Raw genomic sequence first — 22,157 nt, forward strand, 5'->3', positions numbered from 1 at the left:
GCATTTGGATGAAAGAATGAATTATTTTAGGTATTGGCATGAGAGAATTGACAGGATTTGGAGACACAGCTAGGAGACAGAGGGAGAGTGTGGCGTTGACTGACACTTGGGTTGCAGACCATATGATGGGGACCATAGTCTGCAACGATGGTGATTTTGAAAAGAGATGTTAAAAATAATTTATCAGAAACAAATTAAATCAAATGTTACCTACTCATGCCGGTTTTGGGATGAGTTAGGTTGCCTCAGCCTAGTTTTTATGTGACAAACCTGAATGCTCAGCAGAATGCACTTATCTCCTCAGAGAACAATAACACACTCTGCTGCTCAGTACACGTGAATATTGTGGTGCCCTTCAACACAATGAATTCAGCCGTGGAAGTATTTGGTTTGAATTGCTTCCATGGCTACACATAACTTCTAAGAAAACCAAAGCCTCCTTATCTTACAGGCATCATATACACACCATAAGCTATGTTGGCAAACCACAAATAAGCATAGGCTTCCCAAACCCTAACTGAAGCCCTAGAAACAGAATAGTTATTTAACAGACCAGACAAACCAGTGTGTTCGAAAATTTTACAGTAGGCAGATAAAAATTAGCATAAATACAATTAGCAGGCCACACTTGCACGTACCCACAGCACTTGATCTCCTTTTACTGTAGTGCTTTAGTGCCAGTTTAATGGAACTATAGCTGTTAAAATGTGTGTCATCTGGTTCCTGCAGATACTTGTATATTTATCTGAAGAAAAAATAATTGATGGCAGTCTTCATGTATTTTCTTTCATTTTTAACAGATAAGCATAAGAAATGAATTTTAATGTTTGTAATATCAAAGAGATGTTCAGCACTCCCACAGCCACTGGGTAAGTGGTTTTTGTTTTTGTTTGCACATTTATAATGCTCAAATAATCAGGACAGCCTACTGGCTATATTTAACTAAGAGAGAAGATAGCTGCTATTTGTAGTGAAGGATAGCTAAAGAGCCCTGTACAGAACAAAGTCAAATAACTGAAAACATCATGTCTGCTGACACATCTTAATGCTCATGGCATATTTATTCCAGAGGTCATTAGCAGATTTCTAGTTAAAGGGCTGTTATGATTTCTATTTGCCATGGTATGTCATTACAACTTGACTTTGGCTGTTTAGTCTGAGACCTTTATAAAAACCCCAAGTCTAACTTATGTGCACTTAGAGCTACAATAACAGGGACCAGATACTGTAGTCTTCCTTGAGGAAACATTTTAAATATGCATAAGATGTTTTACTCCCAGCCTTTGTGTATTTAACCTATGTGATTTCCCCTGTGCTGTTTACACTATAGACTGAGAGCATATTAAGTAAAAAGGCCTCAGTGATGAATCAAAACCGTCTGTTTAAAGGATTTCAATCATAGTGGCAAATGCCAGAAGTCTCATGCTGTCCATGTTAAAATATCTTTGGGATTACTAAAATTCAGAGGTAGTTTCTTGACTTAAAAACAGTAGTATCCAATATGGAGGAATTCTATATTAAACCTCATCTTGTTAAATAAAAAGAACTGATTACAGAAGTAAAATCAGCGGTTGCTTAGGTACAAGCAATCATGACTTCATTACTTTTTTATATGCAAATGGAATGAAGTTCAAAGCACTAATATATGGAAAATGTATTTAACAGTGAGAGAACTTTAAATGGTCAATTTCCTAGCACTGAAAACAGTTATAAACCAATTCAGCTGAAAAAAATGAGTTTGAGCAGAATAATCTGAATGATAATTGGGACCTATTTAGGAACATTTTACTAATGTTCAAAAATCCACACTTAAGATTGTTTAAAAATAGAAACTCTGAAAGACAGAAGATTGATAAGGGAAGCAAAAGGTTAGAAGCCATCCTCATGCCTGTAGCACAACTGCCAAGGCTGGGTCAACTGCATCCCCACTTTGAACCAGCTGGGTTGAGGTCAGGAAGCTGTATTTTTGGCATTGTGCTCCAAGGCAAAGCATAGGAGGTATTTGAAAGGACTGGCACAGTGCCAGAGAGAAAATATGCCTCTTGCAAGGATACTCTTCAGCTGTCTGTACACCAAGCTACAGACCCTGAATGGAGCAAAGAGGCCTTCCAGAACCAGAAAAAAAGGAAAAGAAAAATTTGTCAGAGATTTTCTGGCATGCCTTCTGACTTCTGGTCACTAAGGAATGGCCATCCCGAGATTCTAGAAATCAAATGTGGGACTGATTTGTGACTGATGCAGCCGGAGATGACATCTGGATGAGAAGAGCAGAAAGAGGCCATGAGGATTGCTTCAGAGTTGGAACTATCTCTACAATCTGCAGGAGGAAGCATTTAGAAAGAAATGGCCTCATGAAGCATCAGGAATGTTAACCCAGAAGGGGCCTCCTAGGCCATCACGTCCTGTCCCCTACACTCACAGGCAATGCTAACTGAAGGAATTCCCAGTGTCAGTGCCTCAAACCCTTACCCACAACTATGAGGAACAATATCCAAAACACCAAAAAACACCCTACAAGTTTTTGCAGGTTGAAACAGGAAATACAGCAAGGCTCTGGGAAAAGAAGGAAGAGTCTGTAAGGCAGGCTAAACCTGGGTGCTACATAAGTGTGAGAGAGGAGAGGTCATGCAGGAATTGTACTGAGGAGTGTCCCCTCACCTTGAGGATCCTGAATCTGCTGGGAAATTCCCTCAATAGCCACTGGAGCGCAGAGGCTGACACAGCACTGGATTGACTCGAGAGATGCCGCACTGGTGATAGTTCCTTATCCACCATGAGGCAGAATTCAGCAAATAGCTTCAAGGGATGAAGAGGAACAACATCTAACCTTCCATGAGTCCCTGGGCTCCATGCATCATTTTGGCAAAAAAGAAAGATGGAGGGACAGGGGTATGTATGATCTATTGGCTACTGGATGATGTTCCTGTGAGAGATGCTTCTTCTTGCCTAGCATTTCTCAGATGCTAGACTTGCTGGAGGAGGTCTGATGGTTCTCCATGCCGGATGTGGCCTGGCTACTGGCAAGTAAAGGTGCACACTAAGGAGTGACAGAAGAAGGCCTTCGCCACCAAACCAGCTTGCTCTGAGGTTAATGTTATGTCCTTTTTACTCTAATAGTCCTGAAATATTCCAGAAGTTGGTGGATATCAAGCTGGCCATCTGAGGGGTACTTCTTGTTTTGTGTATCCTGTTGAAATGCAGTAAAAATGCTTTATTTCTGCAATAAACTATCTGGAGCATGTGATCTCATGTGCTGGGATAGGGACAGACCCTGTAATGGTGGAAAACATCCAGCCCTGACTGGTGCCCTACTCTCTCCATGAGATGCAGAGTTACTTTGGCTTGGCCTCACACCTTCAAAGATTCATTGCTGATATTGTCACAATTGCATAGCCCTTGAACAAGCTGGAAGAGGAATGGATATTTTAGTGGACTGTCTCAAACCAAGAAGTATTGCTGGAACTACAGTGTAAGTTCATGTCTTTATCTGTCCTGGCCCATTAAGGGTTGTGATATGTTCTCCACTGCAGAAAATTTCCAAACTAAGATCGTATGTTTTTCTAAAAGATATGCTGAGATTCAAATATAAATTAGTTCAGAAAAGTTCTGCAGCCTGTTTTATGCAGGAGGTCAGACTCAATGAGCAAAATGGTCCCTTCTGACTTTATAATCTATGAATACATGAGAGAAATCATGATGTTCAGAATAATAATACACATTATGTAACCCTATAACTTATTCCATATGTTATACTTGTATGCATGGCAGGCTTTCCAGTATGAGTCAGAGAATCAGATAGAACTCATCACATCCTAAATATTATTCAGTTGTAAGAATCCAGAGAGTGAAAACCTACAAACTGCTACATTGTTCTGTCAACAAAATACCATCCCCAGTCCCACATCACTAATATATTGAGCCCTGTGGATCCCTTGTGTAACTCTGCTACAGCTAAATGCTGAATTAGGCCTTTTGAGTTTATGCTATTTAAATTAATCTTTATAACTGTCATGAAAATTCACCAGTTTATGCACAAAAACTCCTTAGTCACAAATTCAAATGAAGATGGGTGATAACATCAAACTAATAATAGTTTATTTGGCCATTAAAAAAATCCAACATAGGCATGAATTGAGTTTTGCAAAGGTGAAGGTGTTAAAGAGGAGATAATTCAGAGGATAGCAGTTTACATTTGCCTAGTATGACTCTAGCTACAGAATCTTGACTTGTTCTTCTTTGTCCACAGTCCTTCTTTTAATTATTACTGTTCAAGACAGAGTTGGTTGTCCATCCTGCAATGGCCACAGGCAGCTGTGGGCAGCTGACTGCTGGTGTCCCACCTGCGCAGTACGTTGGTGGAGAATGACTTACTGTGACTCATCACTTCTACTGCTGACAGAACTAGCTAGTATTGAGGGGGGAGTTGTTTCCCACATTCTTGAAGAAAATGCAGCCTTTGGCAAACTAACAAGTTGTGTTTGGAGGCAATGATGAGTCAAGATCTCCACAAAAGTCCTCTCTGCCTGTCCTTTCACTGATAAAGTGAACCCTTGGTCACAAAAGCTCATGCATCTCTTGATTCAGTTAGTTTATAAGGTGCATCTCTACCCTGCCCAACTTCAGACTAACACGGCTAATTACTTGTCTGCCCAGAAGTGAAGGTTTGTATAGCTGTGGGTCTTGCTGTTTTGCTTTATGGGTGTGAAATCTGGACCTTGCACAGATGACACTTGAGGCAGCTGGAGAAAACTGCCCACATTTCTTGCTTTCCATCCTGAAGGTCAGATCATGTGACTGAGTATCTAGTGCTAAGTTGCTGCAATCAGTGTATTGCTACAGCATCGGAGAGCACTGATAATGAAGATACAACTTTATTAGGATGGCTGTTACATGTGTGGATATTGAGCACCTATCTATGCAGCTGCTTTATGGAGAACTGGAATGCAATCAGCAAAGCAAGGCCATTAGAAGAAGCATTTTGCAGACCTACTGAAGTTCCTTGTTCATAGCAGGACACCACCTGACCAGTGGGCCTTGCTGGCTGGGGTTATACAGTGGTGGTATGGCAGGTAGTAGTAGCTGAGCTCTGTGAAAAGCAGTGCAGTGCCAGTATGCAAGAAAAAGGCACCCGGCTTAAGGAGTGACATCTACCAAAGTCATGGGACTGCGAATGGCATTGCAGCAAATATGGCTGAAGCTTTGTGTTGCAAATTGGCATAGTGAGTCATATGCACAGTTGGCATCCTGCTAGGAACCTTTTTACTGATACCTCTTCAAGCTGAGACTGTTAGTTTGATTGTCCCTAGATGCTGTGATCTGGTCATCCCTACATCCAGGGGACTGCTGGCAGCAGTGACAATGGTCACTTAAGGAACAGAACTATATCTTCAGCTGGTGTAAATTAATGCCATGCCATTCAGTTTAATTCAGTTATACTGATTTACATGAGCTGAGAGGGGATTTTAGGAAGCTGATAAGTACTGATTTTATAACCCTTCTCATTATTCATGGGCTAATTAACACTATTTATTCCCATTGCAGCAATTACTATTTAAAAGCATATGAAGTCCATGCACAGTAAAAATTAATAGCTGAGGCATATTTTGTATGCAGGAAATGTCTGTGTGAGGGTTAAGAACCTCCATGAGTGTCTGCTCAGTTTGCTACAGGTCATACCATCATGCAAAGAGGGGTAGCAAAGTTTATTCTGTTTTCCTTCTACTTTATGGTCTGTGATCTGTGCTATCCTAGAAATAGCTCTTCTATGCATCTGATACCCACTGCTCTGTAAGTAAACCCTGCAACATTATCTCCTCCCTAGAAGACATGAGACCCCATATCCCATGCTTAGAGGCCTTATACTGCCACGTTCTTCTCTGGCCTCTTTCTCCTGATTTCCTTGAGAGCCATGCTTTTCTGGGAACCCTTCTGGCAGCTTCCTTAAACTTCTCCCTGTGGAATGATGAGCATATAAAGAAGGGTAAGAACCATGCTACACATTCCATGCAGATCTGAGGTGGGATGAAGCTTTGAAGAGCAATCATTGCCCAGTCCCATAATACCTATGATATAGCTTCAGTGGTCTCATTTTGGAAGGGGCAACATGCTCTGGAATCTGCTCCCCCAGCTTTCTGATTTCTGGGCCTTTATGTCTGGGTGTCTGTGCCACCCAGGATAAAAGAGGATAAACTTTTTTGGCAAGATCTTGGACATTTGGACACTTCATCCTATGTTGAAGGCTCTCACTTTGCTAACAACTTGGAAACCCTTCTTTTCTCAGCCTGTGTACACACAGGGCTGAATGCCAGTAACATACAAGCAACATGCTTTCACTCATCAGACCAAAGTCAAGGCAGGGTGGCCCCATCAGACACAGATTTAAAAAAAGATATAACTAGAGTCAGTTTATTTGAGGCAAGAAAACAGAATGTTGGCATCCTTAGGTAGGGTTTACCCAAATGTTTGGACAGGGAGAGGTGTTAGTAATGAAGTATTCCAAGCAATATTTTTTTCTTTCTCTGATAGTAATTCAGGCAGTTTCTTTTGTTACAGAGAAAGATAAATCCCAAAGTGGAATTTCTTGCCTAATGTAACTAATTTCTTGTACCCCCCCTTGCCAGTTATTGTGAGCCTAGTATAAACTGTATGTACTTTTAAAAAAACAATCCATAATGAAATAGCTGGCTCTGTAATCAATTTCTCATCCTATTAAAACAACTTGCAAGACCCAAAGTAATGACTAGCCACACAGTTCAAAGGGGTAGGAGTACTCGTGCCCCAGAGGCTCAGGCTCTTCTCCCTATACTACAGCCTACCGTGGGTCCTCAGTAAGGTTCTATGAACTGTGCCAGTGAGGTGAGTAACCTCCTTTTACTTCAGTCCTGGTGCTGGTGCCTGAATCTTAGTAGCATGATTAGGCTCATAATGTGTTTTGTTATTAAATGTGAAACACTTCACCCAGTATAATCAATTTTGTCAGTCAGATGCTACCCTTTTCTTTTTGATGTGTCACAGTTGAGGTACCAATTTGATGGAAGCCAAATAAATGCCAAATCTAGACAAGAAAAGGTTATTTCGTAAGATCCATCCTGCAAACACTAACCAAACCCATCATCTGATTTACAACAGAAGATGTTATCCAGAGTTCTGAAAAGGAAAATGTTTGACACTTCAGGGAAATCAAATCCCAAGGTGTTTCTTAAATTGGAAGTTGGAGGATGAAGCAAGTTAAAAAGAACAAACTGTGTATATCATGGCTAAACACCTGCTAGGCAGGGAATCTGATATAATAACTGTCTTCAGAAATTGGCTTTGAAGGAAGTAAACCCCAAGGGCTGGATGGTAGCTTTTTGTCATAGCTCCCAGCTGAAGTGACAGCCCTGCTATCTTTTGACGGGGTACAGGGCAGACTCTGCATCAGCTCAGCTTTATTAGCTGGTAGGTGTTGTGGTCTGGTCCTGCCACTTTTCAGCTGGCTAGTGTTGCTAGTTGCATTAGCCTTAGGGAGAGCAGACTAGAATTATGCCTGGACCCCAGGAAAGACCGCTACATGGCAGAAGACTTGTGCCTTTTTCTCCCTCAGTGCAGAGACATACAGAAGCAGCCAGAATAGATTTAAAGGCAATGTACTGTTTGTAAGTTTTCAGCAGAAAATAATGAGCGTGGCTTTCAAACTTATCTGTAGAGATGTTCCCATTGGTGGTCTATAAGTTGTGCCTAATAACCAAGCAATGCAGGACTGAATAGTTAGGAGGGCAGGTGACTTCATTAGGGTGTTTGTGTTTTCTAAAACAAACCAGTGCGATGGCTTCACTTTGACTTGTGAAAGATCAAATCCAGAGGCATCATATATGTACAAGACAGGCTTTCCTTCTTCTGCATGCTACTTCTTGTCTCCATGGTGCCATTACATAGCCTCTGAGCACCTGACGTTCCTTTAATATATTTTTCTTCACAACACACACTAGCAACAGCAAATGTCCTGAGTGCTAAATCACCTTCCTCTCTGCAACACAAAGTTTGAAGACTAACAGATTTACAGTGCTAGCTAATGCTATTTGTTGTATTATTTATTAGTATGTCATGATTTTCTTGGTTATGCTTGCTTGTGGTTCATTCCCATTCTACTCTGCTATTTCAGGCCTAACAAATTGTCTATTCGGAGCAGCACTCTTAGTGATTACTCCAGCTTGAGTGATTCTCAGTTCCTTTTTGGTTCCCAGTTCTGTCCAGAGAACTCGCAGCCTGCTTCAGTACCCCGTGAGTTTGGTGCACTCTCAAGACAACCAAGAAGCTCCCAGCAGAACTCTCAGGATGTGAGTCAGGTTCTCCAAAATGTTCAGCTAGCCCCATACAAACTAAGGGGAAGCATTAACCATTCTAAAACAATTGTATCTGCTCCAAGTATCTACTGTATAACCTAATAGGATCCCAAGTCTCCACAACACAAATATTAATATGTATACCATTCAGCAAATTGCTGGCTACTATTGAAATGGTAATATTTTATATATATATATAATAGTGGTATGCAAAGGAAGTGCCTGATCAGCTAAGTTTAAGTTATATTTTTGTCTTGCTGGTGTAGATATTTTTATCTCATTGCTTCATTTACTGAAATTATATGAAATTATTCCAAGTATGAAATGTACAGGTATTTACTTACTTAGTTAAGCTAAATTCTCACAGTTTCTTCTTCTGTGGAAAAGGCTGTGTTTTTCTTACCAGGTGTAAGATTTGAGTAAACTGAGATTTCCAGTGATGTTCTCATTTACTTCCGTAGGCTGAAAATTATTTTGCCCCATTGTTGTTGATTATATGGCAGACACTTCAGTGACTTTCAGAGTGTGAGTCTGCAAGCTATGAATATTTATCCTGCTATCATCTAAAATGATGTTCTCATCTACACTAAAATAGTGCCTATACCATTAGTACATACCAGAAGATCCAAATAGAGCCACTCAACAGTAGAGATTAGAAAAGAGTAAGGATCCAGTTCCTAGTAAAAGACAGGAATTCAATTCTTGATCCTATCTGGCCCCCTCTGCAGGCAGCTGATGGTCTTTGTCCATTGACTAAAGTAGCTTTTCATTAAACATGGAAAAGGATATTCACTCTTCAAGATAACAGAGGGCACTGCAGTGTAATTTAAATTTTTTAAATTAAATTTTAAGGGAAAGCTGTTTTTACTTTGGTTACACAGTGCACATTACACTTGCACTCTAATGCGCAATAGCCTATTTTAATGCACATTCAAGCATCACAAAAAGCTATGCTTTTTAGCTAATGAGCATTAAAATAGGCTCACGTGCCTTTTTCTAGTACCACACCTCGATTAATCATCCCTGCTTATACATGAGCCTACACATTAGTAAGGAGGCTCGTGTATAAGCAGGGACGATTAATCAAGTCTGCTGGAGTGTGACATATACTGCACTCCAGCAGCCTCCTGCATCTTGTGTATCAGCGTCCCTGCACTTCAAAACGGTGGCAGGCCTGCTTTATGTAAAGCTTGTTGGATGAGTTTTAGATAAAGAGCACTCCCCCACCCACCCGCAAGAATATTGTGGTTATATCCTTACTTAGCCAACAGGAAGCTCAGCAACACCTATTTAAATTAAATGTCTTACAGTGTTCTTCCCCATGGGAGTATGAACCCTTTCACTGATTGTTCTCTTGAATGTGCTATGCTTTTGTCACCCATCAAGACTCCACTGAAATCAATAGACAATGTCTATGTTCAGCAATATGACATCTGTTTTTTTCCTTGAGGTGTGCGGTAGTAACAGCTAATTCAACATGAGCAAAATGAAGGGAAGCTTTCTTTTTTAAAAGGTGCAAGCTAAGTAAAGTTTCAACTAGTTTAGTCTGCTGGGAGTGCAGCTGGTTTCAGTCCTGCCTGCGGGAAGTTGAACTAGCTACCTCAGGTGAACCAAGTCTCAAGAAATTCCTAATGCCTGTCCAATTAAACTTATCATTTCTGTAATCCATATGTTTTTAGATTACCTTGTAGTCTACAAAGACTTTTTTTCTGTTTGCTTGTCTCATTATTTTTATGCCTTTAAATACAGTCATTTTTTCTCTCTCACAACAGAGTGAGCCTAGTATTTTTACTAAGTACCAGACAAAACCACAACTATTTGGTGGAGATGTAAAGGAAAAGGGTTCACTTAATTTTGGTGCTGGAAAACTGAAAAGTGTTTTGGAGCAGTTTGAAATAAATAAGAAAAAAATAAAGGACAAACATAACAGGTATGCAAATGTTCTTTGAACATTATGACTGTGAAGGCAGTGCACATTCTCATCATAATAATCCCAGTAATAAAAAATAGTAACATGACCCAGCTGTTTATTCCTGCAAGGAAATAATCATTTCTGTCATAGATAATCTCCAGTCAGAAGGAATTACAGGCTGAGAGAATGCGTTCTACTTAGAACATAGGCTTATGTAACACTTCTATCCATAAACTACAAGGAACAGCAACAATTTCACTTCAATTTACCTTCACCCACCTTTATCCTAGCCACAGATTCTGTTCCAGGCAGATCCCCTGGTAAGGCCCCTTTTTCTCCATGTTCAAAGGATTATGTTGTGTATGATCAAAGGGATCATTTTATCAGCACTTATATGTAAGATAAAGGAGGAGATTGCTAGGCAGATGTCTGTGCAACAGAGGAATATATTTGCATTCAGTTGCATCTTTAAAAGTATATACTTATCATTAACTTTATTTACATGGAGGATGTGTGTGATGTGTCCTAATACATTTTTCAATGTTTAGTCTTTGCCTGAAAATCCTAGGGGGGTTGTTGAACAAGTAACAATTACAAGTGTGCAGGATGGCATATTCTCCCATCAGCCAATACCTGCTTTTAGCTCTTCGCATTGATTTATAGAAATGCAAATATATGGGTATATATATATGTTGTATCATTATCTTTGTTCTGAAATATTGTAGATGTCTCCAGTAATGCACAATTTGATGTTCTAGTGCCTATTATTTGAGAATAAGGATTAAACTAATGGAGATTCAGATATTTAATTTTAAATGTTTAGGCAAAATTCTGAATTCTGTTTTCATAGTTTCATAGTTATAAGGAGCCGGAAGGGATCTTACAGATCATCAGATCCAGCCCCCCTGCATTGGGCAGGAAAGACTACTGGGATCAGATGACCCCAGCAAGATGGGTGTCAAGACATCAGTGTCCCTGAGATGAAAAATGGAGGCAGGAGTGCTTTAAATACACTTTTTCAATGAGCTTGAATTAAAGTGCCCCTGCTGCCATTTTTCAGCACAAGGGTGCTGATACATGTGATGCTTTTGGCACTTTAATTAGAGCAGCTCTCAGGGATTAATGGTTGTTTGTGAATGCAAGGGATTCAGTGGGCCAAGAGGTCCCCTTAAATCCTGTATGCTTAAAGCAAACCTTCACCCAATGAGTAAGCATCCTGAATAATGTGCTTCCAGAAAGTAAAGCTTGATCTCATTCAATCTAGCAGCAATATGTGGCCACCAAGCTCTTAAAAATAGAGGAAAGTTAGACTCCTGCTTAAAGAATATCACTGATTTAATATTTAGTCAAGTTATCTTATGACTAATTTCTTGCCTTGTAGAATGAAATGAACATATCTTAATTTTTTTTATAAGCTCCAAAGAAAATCCTTTTTAAAGAGGCCATCTGCACAAAAGTATTACTCTGGGGCCTTCCCAGTGCAGGACAGTGTTTGCACAAGTTGTTTGACACCTTGAGACAGTGGTAAGAGTGGTAAATTGTACTTAAGCCTTCCCTTTATTGTAAATGGGTATCTGGTTACTAGCCTGGGGAGTCAAAGTTATGTGATGCCACATGACTCCCTTGTGTGCCTTAACCATGCTAGCCCATTGGCCTCTAGGCTCAGGTGGACCTTTGATTTTCCTTTTATTGCCTGGTTGCACAGTCCCAGCTTTCACTGTCTCAGCATCCAGAGTCTCCTATTCCTTTCCTCCTTGACTGTGGTCAGCTGTCAGGAGTTGACTTCCAAGTAGTAGTTTTTGGAAAAGAGAGTATATTCAGATAAATACAGAGTCTAAGTATTTTAGGGAGTGTTGCAAACTCTTGGTTCAAAGATGATACCTTTTAGTAGACCAACTAAGAAATCACAAAAATATTATCTTTCTTTGCAAGCTTTCAGGCACATGTGTCCTTCTTCAAGCTGAGGACAAATCCAAAAATCCTCTTAGGTAGAAAATAAGCTTTATTATGCACAGGGGAATGTTGAGGCTGGATGTCTGTTCACCTGGGTCTGTAAGAGTCCTTTGTGTGGGTTGCTCCTTGATGTGCAGATAAGGCTGGTCTCATCCCTGGAGGTGTCAGATGTCAGAAAGTCAGGGAGGCTCAAAAAAGCTTTCCTTTTTGTTCGACAGTGAAGTAGTGTGAAGTGAGTGCACTGTTGTGCTTATAGGTGATATCATCTCAGGACCTTTGTAAATTAAATCAGTGACTCAGAAACATTGTCAGTGTCATGGATTTCAAGACATTCCATTGTATGATAGCAAACACATGGCCTCTGTCACTGGAGAAGAAGTTAGCATTGAAAAGAAACTAATTTTGCAATGACGCTTCCATCAGATGTCTAGATCACTTTTTGGTAAAAGGAAAGGAAGACCTGCAAAGACTGCGCAATTCATTGTAATTTGTGATATAGCACCTGTCACCCTAAAATAAGTTTAACTGCTTATGCAAGCTCTTAACGATTTGCTTCCCTCTCCCAGCTGGGATTTCAGTAAGTGACACAGAAACCGTGCTACAAGGGGAAAGGTCACTCCTAGAATTAAACACTTTTTTATAGTAATAATCATATATAATTATGAAGGTAAATAAAATAATTTATCAAGCTGTCTCCTTACTAGTTGGAGAATTACAAGGAATATACTCCTTTTCATGACCACAGAGATATTTTAGTGCCTCTTCCTACCTTCCATTTGTAATTATACTGTATCCCATGTCCCTGTTTGGTGTTGATGGTGGCTTGGATCACTAAATAATCAATCCAAAAATAGTCTGAATCCTCAGAAATGGAGTCAGATTATTTCTTTGCTTAGCAACAGGCCTTTTATTCTGAAGAGACTATTAACTGTGATTGGCTAGTACATATCAAAGATGAGGATCAATTTACAGGAACCACTGTTAGCATTTCAGGGGAAAGAGCTCTGTAACCTTCTGTTATTGTCTTCCTGACACTGGACTTGTTTAAATGAAAACTGGCTGAATTTTTTCCTGCAATTGTATAGGCCTGTTGTAAATCTGATGCAGACCAACTGCTGGCATTTCACCATCACCTCAAACAGATCTGTCCTGAGCAGACAGCACAGTGGTAAAAATACTAGTGACTTCTCTACACTCATGTTGCCACAGTTGCAAGCACCTTCGCAGTTGCACCTATACTGGGCCGAGAGAGAATTCAAAAGTTGCCCATCATAGACAAAGCTTACAAAGGTTTTTGTTTTTTCCCCCGATGAAGTTGAGGTGAGGAGCCCTTGAGATAAGCATATTCAGCTCCTATTATGTGTTGTGCCTTGTGATGTATGTTCAGTCTTGACTACTCCAGCTTTGCATGCCAATTTGATGTTTGCTGTGTGTTTCTGTTTTAGTGAGGTTTTGCTCAGCTTTATTTCCCATGTCAAAGAGAGCCTTCAAGGGGTGAGTAATCTAAATTCCAAGTCCAAAACAGAGAGAGGCTGGAAACATTGTTGTATACTAGTTTTCTTATTTTCTAGTTAATGTAATATTTACCTTATTAAAATATTTTAAACAATGTTGATACTATTCCATTAATTTTTCACAACTTCTTGCAAATGCTGAAATGCACGTGAATAGATTACAGTCTATACATTATTTTTCTAATTTGAACTGGTTATTGTAGATGCAAGCATGCTTGGACAAGTTTGAAGAAATTCTGAATTCAAGAAATAAATCCATTTTGGATGGGTTGGAAGCCATTTCTAAGACATGTAAGCGCTTGGTGTATTTCTGTTAACAGCAGAGGGCATTATCAAGCTACTGAATGTTAGTGTGCTGTCTCCAAGGCAGGAAGGTCACTGTCAGTGGCTCTTCATAAGAGAGGAAGGAAAGAGGGGGTTTATATAACATTTAGGCATATGGATTTTATTCTTCTACCTATACATACCATCCCAGCCCTCTGCTTATTGTCATTTACTGTTGCATCAAAGGTCTGAAAGGTTAAGACATCAGGCACATCCACGATTCATGATTTGACATGATAAACAGTAGAGTATTTGGAGCAAGACTGACAGGTACATTTCAGGTTATCCAAATGTTTACATTCTGAGCATCCATTTTCCAATTTTCAACACTTTATCAAACCCTCACCTGTTGGTCTCTGGTGGTTTGGGTTGGTTTTTTTTAGATTAAGCAAAAAACAGCAAAGCCAGTCTTGAGTAAGAGACAAGTAAGAAGGAGATGCATATTGCCCTTTATAACAATTTCTTGAACATTGCAAAATAGTTGTGTGCTGAAGCTGTTAGTTGTAGAAAGTCTTTCTTGAGGACACATGTTTCTGAATGTTTTCAGAGAAAGTTAGGTCTGATTTAGCTGAGCCCTGGGAATTTGAAAAAAACACACATTATCATGTGGATTGGATGTTAATGCTAGCAATATTTTTAACAATTACCTGCCAGGGTTCTAAAGAGAGTGAGCTTCACCACGCAAGCACAAGAAGCCAGCTTATTGCATACAACTAAGTTGAAGTGGGCTTAAGATTTATTCATTAAATGTAACAGGCTTCTGCAGGAGCATTGCTGCTTTTACTGTAGAGTGAAATGTGGACTAAACATGACAGAGCTCTGAAATTTGCTCTGTCTTATTCACCTGAGGGGGTACTATTAAATTAGATGGTTTCTGATTAGTTCTTTACAGAGCAAAATGCACAATAGATTTCCTGTTTGAAAATACTGTGGACTTGATTCTCAATTTACTGCTCCCTTTACATTGCTTAGTCAGCATGAAGTGGTACTGAAAGGATCTTAGCATAAATGAGAATCAGCCTGTTATGTTCACCGCAACTAGTTTGCCTTTGGTGAAGGGCAGAATCCAGATTAGCCTCCTAGGCTCCCTTCCTTACCTGCCACAAAGCCAAAAATGTAGGTGCCTGGCCCCAAGAGTTTTCCTTCTGGCAGGCTGTACAGTCAGTGGGGAAAGGTACATGGCTCTGAAGAGTGTCTAGATCCAGTCAATAAGAAACAGAGGCATACAGACAGTTTTTGTGTCCTGGGAAATGGCAGTGACCACCAGTCTTGCACCCTTTAGTGCCCTGCTTTCCCACCCCTGCTTAGTACTTACACTACTGAGTGATAAGAAATGCTAGGCACAGGGGTGTGCCTGAGTTTTTGCCCCTCTCCAAAGCATAGGCAGATGCTGCCAGACACCTCTTCTGTCTGCGTCCAGAGGACCTGTCTCCTGTTCTAAGGGCGGCGGCCTAACTCACTAGAAGCATGGTGTTACCACTCACCTTTTGCATAATTACCTAGTAGTTAGAATATAAATGTTGCTTTACTTGCACTACACAGAGTAATAATATGGAAATTGTCCACAGAGAACAGAACATCCTTGCAAGTGTTTGTTAGAGAGAAAAGCAGAGAAGCAGTTTTCAGAACAAGATGCTATTTGCAGTCTCAAACTATTTAAATTATATGGGCACACAGCCTGACATGGCATTTTGCAGTTAGTATTGGCATTATATGAAAAGAGATTGAAAAGCCTGAAATTGTTACCTTGGAAAGGAAATCAAAAGAATTGCCAGACTCAAAGCAGCCCAGGTCTGATCAGTCTGGTAATTCCTATGGCTATATCACTGGGGTTCAGTTCAGGTGGTAAATTTCAGTTCATCACCTTTCTTGCATACTGGGGTGTCCCCATTCACTGCCTTTAGGAAAAATGTATTGTTCTCCTGAACTCAGTCACCCCTTGAATCTCAGCAGATTTATACCACCTTACATTTCTGCTTCTGAATTTGGTAGGGACAAAGAAGGCTCCCACAAAGAGACTGACATTTAAAAGCCTATAGGCTACCAGAGCTGACCCCAGAAAGAATTGTATATGTGTCTGTGATGGATAGGGAGGCAGCAGAAGACAGGTCATTGTATATTTTTTTTACTATGTTGGAAAAATGATGCTGTGGTCCCACAACTGGAGAGTACAGTGTTTCAGAATGTGGTTTCAGATAAAGAGAGAAATGAATTAGCTGATTTTGCCATGTCTGTATGAGTTCTTTGAAGAATAGCTTATAATGGAACATGTCCAGTTGCTGTCTGCCTTGTTTCTCTATGCCATGCTTACAGTGCTGGCAACTCATTTCATAGACATATGCACTATTAGCATAACTGAAGAGAATTCAGAGTGTTTATATGGAGGATGAACACATCCATAACAATGTGAGGTGAGGCAGAAATAGCTTTAGAGGAGATAGCAGTCCTTATGCTACAGGTACAAGCCAGCTGTTAACTGAGAGAAGATAGGAAGGCACAGCTTCTGTGGTTATTCAATAATTCTCTGCTACAAGCCTCCTTGAAATATCTTGCCCACTGCTGGAAACAAGACACTGGAATAGACAGCCTCCTAGGCTGATCCAGCTGGGCATCCTCATGTTCAGTATTCTAGCAGCAGTCTTACCAACACTTGTACAGAGACAAGATCAGTCACCTCCTCCGACTTGATACCTCCCTTTTCTTAGAATAAGAGAAAAATAGAGCTGGAAGGGACCTCAGGAGGTCAGCTACTCCAACCCCATGCACCCCCTTATACATCCAAGGATCACAGTAGCCACAACCTTACTCTGAGAATTCATTTTAGGCAAGAATTCATTTTAGGCAGCTGTTTGCAATGATCCCATGCCCGTTTCTGCGTCACTGATTTCCAAGATCAAAATCTTCTATCCCGAAGACACAGAACACATTCTTTGTTCCCAGGTGCCTTTGGCTGTGTTTAAACATACTCTGTTGGACTGTGAACATTTAACCAGGCAATTCAGATTGTGCTGTAAAAGTAATCTGTCATTATTTACTCCCCAACCAAGCTTTGTTACCTGCCAGATTAAGCAGTAAGGATTCTATACTGTCAACTAGCTCTTTGATACAACCTGTAAATGGTGTTGCACCAAGAACCAGTCCCTGCAGGATTCCTTTTGCAATAGCCCTGCTTACTGATGTCTGTGCTAACAGCTACATTTTGAGAGGCTAGTGGGCCAGTTTTTAATCCAGATAACATGTACTCCATTAGTTTCATATCGTGCAAGTTTTTAATCATGGTGTTATATGGTACTAAGTCAAACATCATCTAGAAAGCCAAGTAGACTATAACAGCCTAGTTTTCTATATCAAACAGACCTATAATTGTGTAAAACCAATAAGAAAGGTTTGTTTGACAAGACCATTTTGAATGGAATTAATTGTATTTTAACCTCAAATGTGGTGTTTATAGAGTCCCTCAATAAACCTCTCCACTATGTTATGGGGGATGAATGTTAGGTTAAGTAGGCTGTGTTTCCCTGGGTCTTCCCTCTGACCAGCTTTGAATTTCAGAATTATGTTGTTGTTGGCCCTCCAGTCATTTGGAATTTCCCCAGTTTTCCAAGATTTGTTAGAAATTAACATTTGTAGTTCAAAATGTTCTTTAGCTAGCTCCTTTAAGACTCTTGGATGTCAAAGTTATCTAGGCCAGGTGATTTGAGAATGTCAAATTTTAGCAGGTGCTGCTTTGAATCCTCCTTTTTTTTTTACAAAGCTAAGCTTTTCATTCCATGCACAACATCACTGAGCTGCATCCTCCTGAATCAATCAGAAATATCTGTTTGTGCATCACCCTTTAGGATTTTACCAAGAGAATGCAGCTTTGCTGTGAGCTTATCTAGGAATCTTCATCTGCATTCTTATTTCAGATTTCAGTCTGTAATCCTGTGCTGTAGTGTATTAGTCATTACTCATAATGGGAATTATGGTACAAATAATGAAAGTGGTGTGGGGGAGGTTATATTATTTTCCAAGAAACTCAACTCAAACACATCGTGTAAGGTTTTAATTAAGCTCCTGCTTTTGATGAGTTTTCAGCAAGATTGACTACTGTCAAGTGACCTGCCCAAAGTTCTGCAATTAGATGTAGAGCCCTAAAAATGTATGTGATTTGCACTAAATTTTGCACCCTGTAGTCTACCAGTCTGGTGATCTAGGAGATTTTAATTCAGAGGTCACTGTGATCACACAGCATGGAAGACCATATCATTCTAAACCCAGGGGGAAGTATCAGGTAGTGTTTTATTCATAATTACAAATTAAGAGACTAAATGCAGTTTTTTATTGATTTTCATGTTCAGTACAAGATGCTGCTCAGTCCCACTATGGATTGGTGCTGAATGCTCTTGCAGACAAAAGGCAGATGGAGCAGATGTTACTGGAGATGGAACAGAGACTTGCAGCTGTAAGTGAAGAGAGCAGTCAATTGTCCAATCTTCATCATGAAATTCTTTTATTTCTTCAAACATACTAACCCAGCATTAGAATATGTCCTCATGTAATGGATTATAAAGGTGAAGGTTGCAATTTAAATTGAGGGAAAATTATATATTAAAATGCTAATTTGAGGCTAACCCACTGGTGCACTAATAGTGTATTATGCTGCCATACAGAGATCCAAGCCTGAGAACTGATCATTATGTTTGGACCCCAGATAGCAGGTGCTGTCTTCACAGTCTTCCCCATTTCCTGATGATGGCAGGAGGCAGTATCCTGGAAGGGACAGGATTCTGACTGGATGGAAAATGCTGAGGCAGTGCCTCCCTGGTAAAGAGGGATGGGCTTGCTTCTCATAGAAAGTCAGTCCAGTGACCCATCAGGTCAAATGAACCCCAGTGGGAAAAGAAAGGCCTTAAAGGGGGTGGAATCTATCTTGTCCTAATGGTGCAAGATTGAAATCTGTAACTTAGGCTGTCTAGATGGATCTGGGTTCCAGGGCAGGTCCACTATATGACCTTATTTGTTGACTAGGGGTAAGCTACAGGAAGAAGAAAGGGGCATCTGTACAAAGATAGGGAGACACTGGGGCATGCCCACTGCTCACAGTGTCACATTTGACTAACAATTGGAAAGACACTCCCTACAGAGATCTAGTAGACTGCTGATGTGGGGGTCAATATGAAGATTAAGTGTATCATCTGATATTTTGGGTAAATGTGTATCTTTTATTAGATCAGCTAAATAGTTGGAAAAATTGTTCTGTACAAGCTTTCAGGCACAACTACCCTTCTTCAGGCACAGGGAGACTGCAGGTGTTTTGTGCGCTCTGCTGGTGTTCCAGTTTGAATACTATTGTTACCGTTCATAATGTGTTGCCTAATATTTCTCCTCTGCTGAATGGTTTCCCCAGAAAGATGTGGAGATTTTAGACATGAAATCCAATTGGCAGTTACTAAAGGAGAGTCTGGAACTATTAACGGCTCAGCAGAATGAGCAGCACATGAAGCTATGCGAACAGTTGGGTTGTCTACAGTTCCCCAACATCTTGACTGAACTGCAGACATTCATTTCCACTTCCAGATTGCCAAGCCACGTACAGGATAACACTTCTCAGACCTCCCCATCTATGTTCCAGGATCTCTTTCTGAGTCAGGGGAAAACATGCCATCAGTGCTATCAAACCATGAGGGTTTGCAGGATAGCTTCCTTTCAGACTCAGCCGCACACCGTGACAATGCTGAACCAGCCTGACGACTCCAACAGGGAAATAGCTGGAGATGACACACACAGGAGTGATTCAAACACAGGTTCTGGAAGAAAGGCTGGTCCCATTACTGCAGCTTTACAAGACAAAGAAAATGTGACTATTCAAGAGGCAAAGTCTGCTTTAGAAAGGCATGCCTATGCTAACAAACCACGTTATGCCTGCTGCTGCAGCACTGGCATTTCAAAGGCTAGTCACCAGAAACACCAGCTGCTTCCCCAAGAAAAATCCTGTACCACACCACTGAGGAAGGCAGGCAGGAAAGAATTTAAGGGAACCAAAACTATGACTTGTGTACAAGAGAATCAGAGCCACATTTCCTTCAGTCCTGTACAAAACTACATGGCTGAACAAACAGACAAGGCCACAGGCCACATCATGATGCAAAAGGCATCTCTAGGAAACAGGCTGAAAAAGGAGAAGTCAAAACAAAACCACCGGAGCAAAGTAACAGTGTGGAAAAGAATGTATTTTAGTAAGAAAAAAGGAGAATTTTCCAAGTGTCCTGACAATGGACTGAAGAAAAAAATGACAAATGGCTGCATGGAGCAGGAGGACGCTGGAAAAAACGGTAAGCCCCAAGATACAATTACTCTTCAGTCAGAGAACTCTGCTGAGGGGTCCTCAGCTCCCAGCCAACAAAAGCTAAGCAGGGCCCCACATAGGAAGAGTGAGGATTGTTTGCCAGTGCTACACCCCTGTGAAAACATGGAACTGCCTGCAGCCAGGAGAAAGGGGATGCTGGAAGGCAAGAACGGCATGGGTATTTTCAGTGCCAGCAGGAATCCATCTTTGTGGGATTCCTCCTCTCAAGAAAGTTCATTTTCGCTCTATAACTTGAAAGATGAAAAGCAGAGGAGCTTGTTCAGCCTCCCAAGCTCCACAGGTTCTGCCAAGTCCTGTCTTTCCGTTTCACTAGCCCAGCAAAAGACTACGACATTTTGCTCCTTAACTTTTGATAGTGATTATTCTGACTGACAAGTTCCAGTTGATTTTCCAGGTGCGTTATGCAAGTGTAGCTATTTCAATCACAATTTATTTCTTCAGGTCTGTTGTCATTTTAATTCCTTGATTTATTTGACTCTGGGTGTTGCATATAACTGTGCAAACTGCACTGTGGGGCTGTCTGTGAAGCAATGAGTTTTTTTTCATGAACATGGTGGCCTTCTGGCAGTAGGCAAAAAGGAGTCATCCCTAATTTGCTTTAAAATGTTATTGCCAAGCTTTATGTGTAGAAGGGGTCATAGACTGCTTATTCTGCTGAAAATGAGGTTTGAGGGAAGGATTTATTTTGGCCTGAGAAGGAGGATGTGCTCATTATTATTTCATCTCTCTGCTCTTAGCAGAAATACTATTGTTTTCTCATAGTTGTCATTCATCTTTAACAGAAGAAGATATGTGGGTGCTTGCCTAGATTGTTGTTAGAGAGAGCAATGCCAGCAGGGCACAGGAGCACATCTAAGTCTGTTATAATATTTAAATCTATTTGAAACTTTTAAATTAAATATATATGTAATAAGATGTCTGCAGCCTGGGGCTTTAATGTTATTTTTGTACCAGTTCCTGTGGCTCACGGTTCAAATCTTTGGCCTATTTAAGTTAATGGGTATTTTATGATTGATTTCAACAGAGTTTAGATTTGGCACAAGGCTTCTTGCATCACTGTGGGTAAATGCCCATTGTGTGAGAAAAACAGAACCCTAACATCTTGTTACATTCACCAGCTCCAGGATTTCTTTTCCTTTAAGGCAGTTTTTCTGGTCATGTTACTGAATTTCAGCCTTATTTGTCTCATCTGTATCTCTTAGCTAATCAAGAACTTCACCCTATAGGTTTCTAGTGTGTTAACATCTCAACGAAAAGCCTAAAAAGGTGGCACCTATAATCATACAAGATGCAAATGAAAAATCATTTATGTCTTGTAATCTTCTTTTAAAACTCTAAGTATTTCTAATTAACAGGACTGTAAAATGTGTAGATCAAAGGTCAGAAGGTATCAATGTGATCATCTACTGTTATGAATACAAATGGACTAATATTGTTATCCCAAAGTAAAAGACCTTCCTTATCTTTGTCTTGATTATAAAGTCCAATATTTCTTCACTTTGGCTAGTTTCTATAGAATGATTTCAGGGGACAGTCTAGTGATCTATTTTGGTGAGGTAACAAACAGTTGTTGTCTAGCTAATGTATTTCCAAGCATTATTATTTAGCTGAAATTTAAAGAAATGAGGTAACATCACTTTTTCCCATTTATACATTTTGTTCAGAAAGGCTGTAGCTTGAGAAAGCGCATGACTCTCTGAACAAGTTAAGTACATAAGGTGCCCCCATGCCCTGCCTTGTGTTTCTTAGGAAGTGACAGACAGTAACATGGATCAGCAGATGGG

At 40.3% G+C, this 22,157-nt stretch overlaps 1 protein-coding gene across 1 annotated transcript; it reads left to right on the forward strand.

The window, feature by feature from the left end:
* Window positions 1–380: 380 nt before the first annotated feature.
* On the forward strand, window positions 381–21,840 carry CCDC36 (coiled-coil domain containing 36). The gene is made up of 7 exons (XM_019536779.1): window positions 381–869; window positions 8,141–8,315; window positions 10,094–10,251; window positions 13,632–13,680; window positions 13,904–13,991; window positions 18,365–18,468; window positions 19,414–21,840. The coding sequence occupies exons 1-7, from the start codon at window positions 814–816 to the stop codon at window positions 20,743–20,745; spliced, it is 1,962 nt and encodes a 653-aa protein (XP_019392324.1). The 5' UTR covers window positions 381–813; the 3' UTR covers window positions 20,746–21,840.
* The last annotated feature ends 317 nt before the right edge of the window (window positions 21,841–22,157 follow it).

Source organism: Crocodylus porosus, unplaced genomic scaffold (genome assembly GCF_001723895.1).
Source record: "Crocodylus porosus isolate Cpor-Errol unplaced genomic scaffold, CroPor_comp1, whole genome shotgun sequence".
NCBI lineage: Eukaryota > Metazoa > Chordata > Crocodylia > Crocodylidae > Crocodylus > Crocodylus porosus.